The following is a 1,230-nucleotide window of genomic DNA, read 5'->3' on the forward strand; positions in this document are numbered from 1 at the left end:
TTTGAATCTTTTTGAATGACAGGCTCCGCCCCCCTGGTGAGAAGGTCGCCTGTAATAATGGACTATTTTCGGCGCTGTCACCCGGCGATGGAGCGCAGACGTTGACGGTTTCCACGGAAACTGGGAAGATCGTTTCCTCGGGATGAGGAGCCGACGGCGAGAGAAAGTAAAACCGCTCATTACGGAGCGCGCCGAGCGCTCGCCGCTGCCACGGGAACGCCCTTAAAGGGGGACTCCACCTCTACCAGACCGCCATGTCAGGTGCGTCCAGAGAAGAGGAATTTGTTGTTGTTACCTGCAGCATTGTCACTGCCAACCTCCTACCAGCAGAAGACTTCAGCTGCTTCCTCCTCCGTGCACCTCTCTGATTTAGTTTCTTGAGTTCATGGATTGCCTCCTTCACCCCGTCCAATCAGAGGGCTGTAATGACCCCCCATGGTCAGGTGAGTAGTCTCTGGTAACATAGTGTCGGTCTCTAGCAGTCTCGGTGTGGAAGTCTGCAATGCGCCCAATCCCAGGACTCTGTATTATAGGAAGTCTGGCCCCGCCCCCGCAGTCTCCCGCTCCTCTGTATTGGTCAGAATTCCCGTCATTAGAGAGTTAGGTCGGCTTCTGGTTGTGTAGATGTCAGTTCCCGGCTGTCATGCTGATCCGGCGGCTTCCGTGCTCCCCGAGCCCGGCGCAGGGATGAGGAATCCTGGTGTGTGGCACAGCCAGGCAAGCAGCACTTCCAGAGACCAGCAATGGCGGCCCCCCCCCCAAACTCCTCCCCCCCAAACTCCTCCCCCGTCTGATGTCCCACCGAATACAACACAGTAACCGCTGAAATGGCGTCATCCTGATCCGTAACGGAGCTGCGCCGCCCAATCCTGCCCGGACTCGGAGGAATGGCGCAGAGGGGGTGCGGCCTACCAGCTCGCCGTCTCCTGACCGCAGCCCACCTGGGGGGTGTCAGTGAATGATCCCGGCGCGGTGAATACACAGGCCGCTCCGCGGTGACGCGGCTCTTCCAGAAACACCGGCGGACTGCGCTGACTGGAGGCAAGGACCGCCATGACGTCAGACAAGGGGCACCGGGGGAGGGGGCTCCAGACTGTAACATTTCCGCCATTCGTCTTATTCCCCGTCATGTCCGTCCTCAGGATTCGCAGACGAGTAGAAATCTGAGCGATGACGTCATAACTAAGCCCCGGATATTGGGATCTGCAGCCTTGGAGCCGTCTCCGGCCG

At 58.9% G+C, this 1,230-nt stretch overlaps 1 protein-coding gene across 1 annotated transcript in view; it reads right to left on the reverse strand.

The window, feature by feature from the left end:
• The window catches only part of GAS7 (growth arrest specific 7), a gene marked incomplete at its 3' end in the record, with an annotated part of 11,270 nt that overhangs the window by 9,682 nt on the left and 358 nt on the right, over nucleotides 1-1,230 (reverse strand). Inside the window, exon 2 of the mRNA XM_018575759.1 lies at nucleotides 942-1,163. Within this exon, the coding sequence (XP_018431261.1) occupies nucleotides 942-1,163 (222 nt within the window). The remainder of the gene's footprint in view (nucleotides 1-941; nucleotides 1,164-1,230) is intronic.

The sequence above is a fragment of the Nanorana parkeri genome, unplaced genomic scaffold (assembly GCF_000935625.1).
Source record: "Nanorana parkeri isolate BGI_ZX_2015 unplaced genomic scaffold, ASM93562v1 scaffold4668, whole genome shotgun sequence".
Taxonomy (NCBI): domain Eukaryota; kingdom Metazoa; phylum Chordata; class Amphibia; order Anura; family Dicroglossidae; genus Nanorana; species Nanorana parkeri.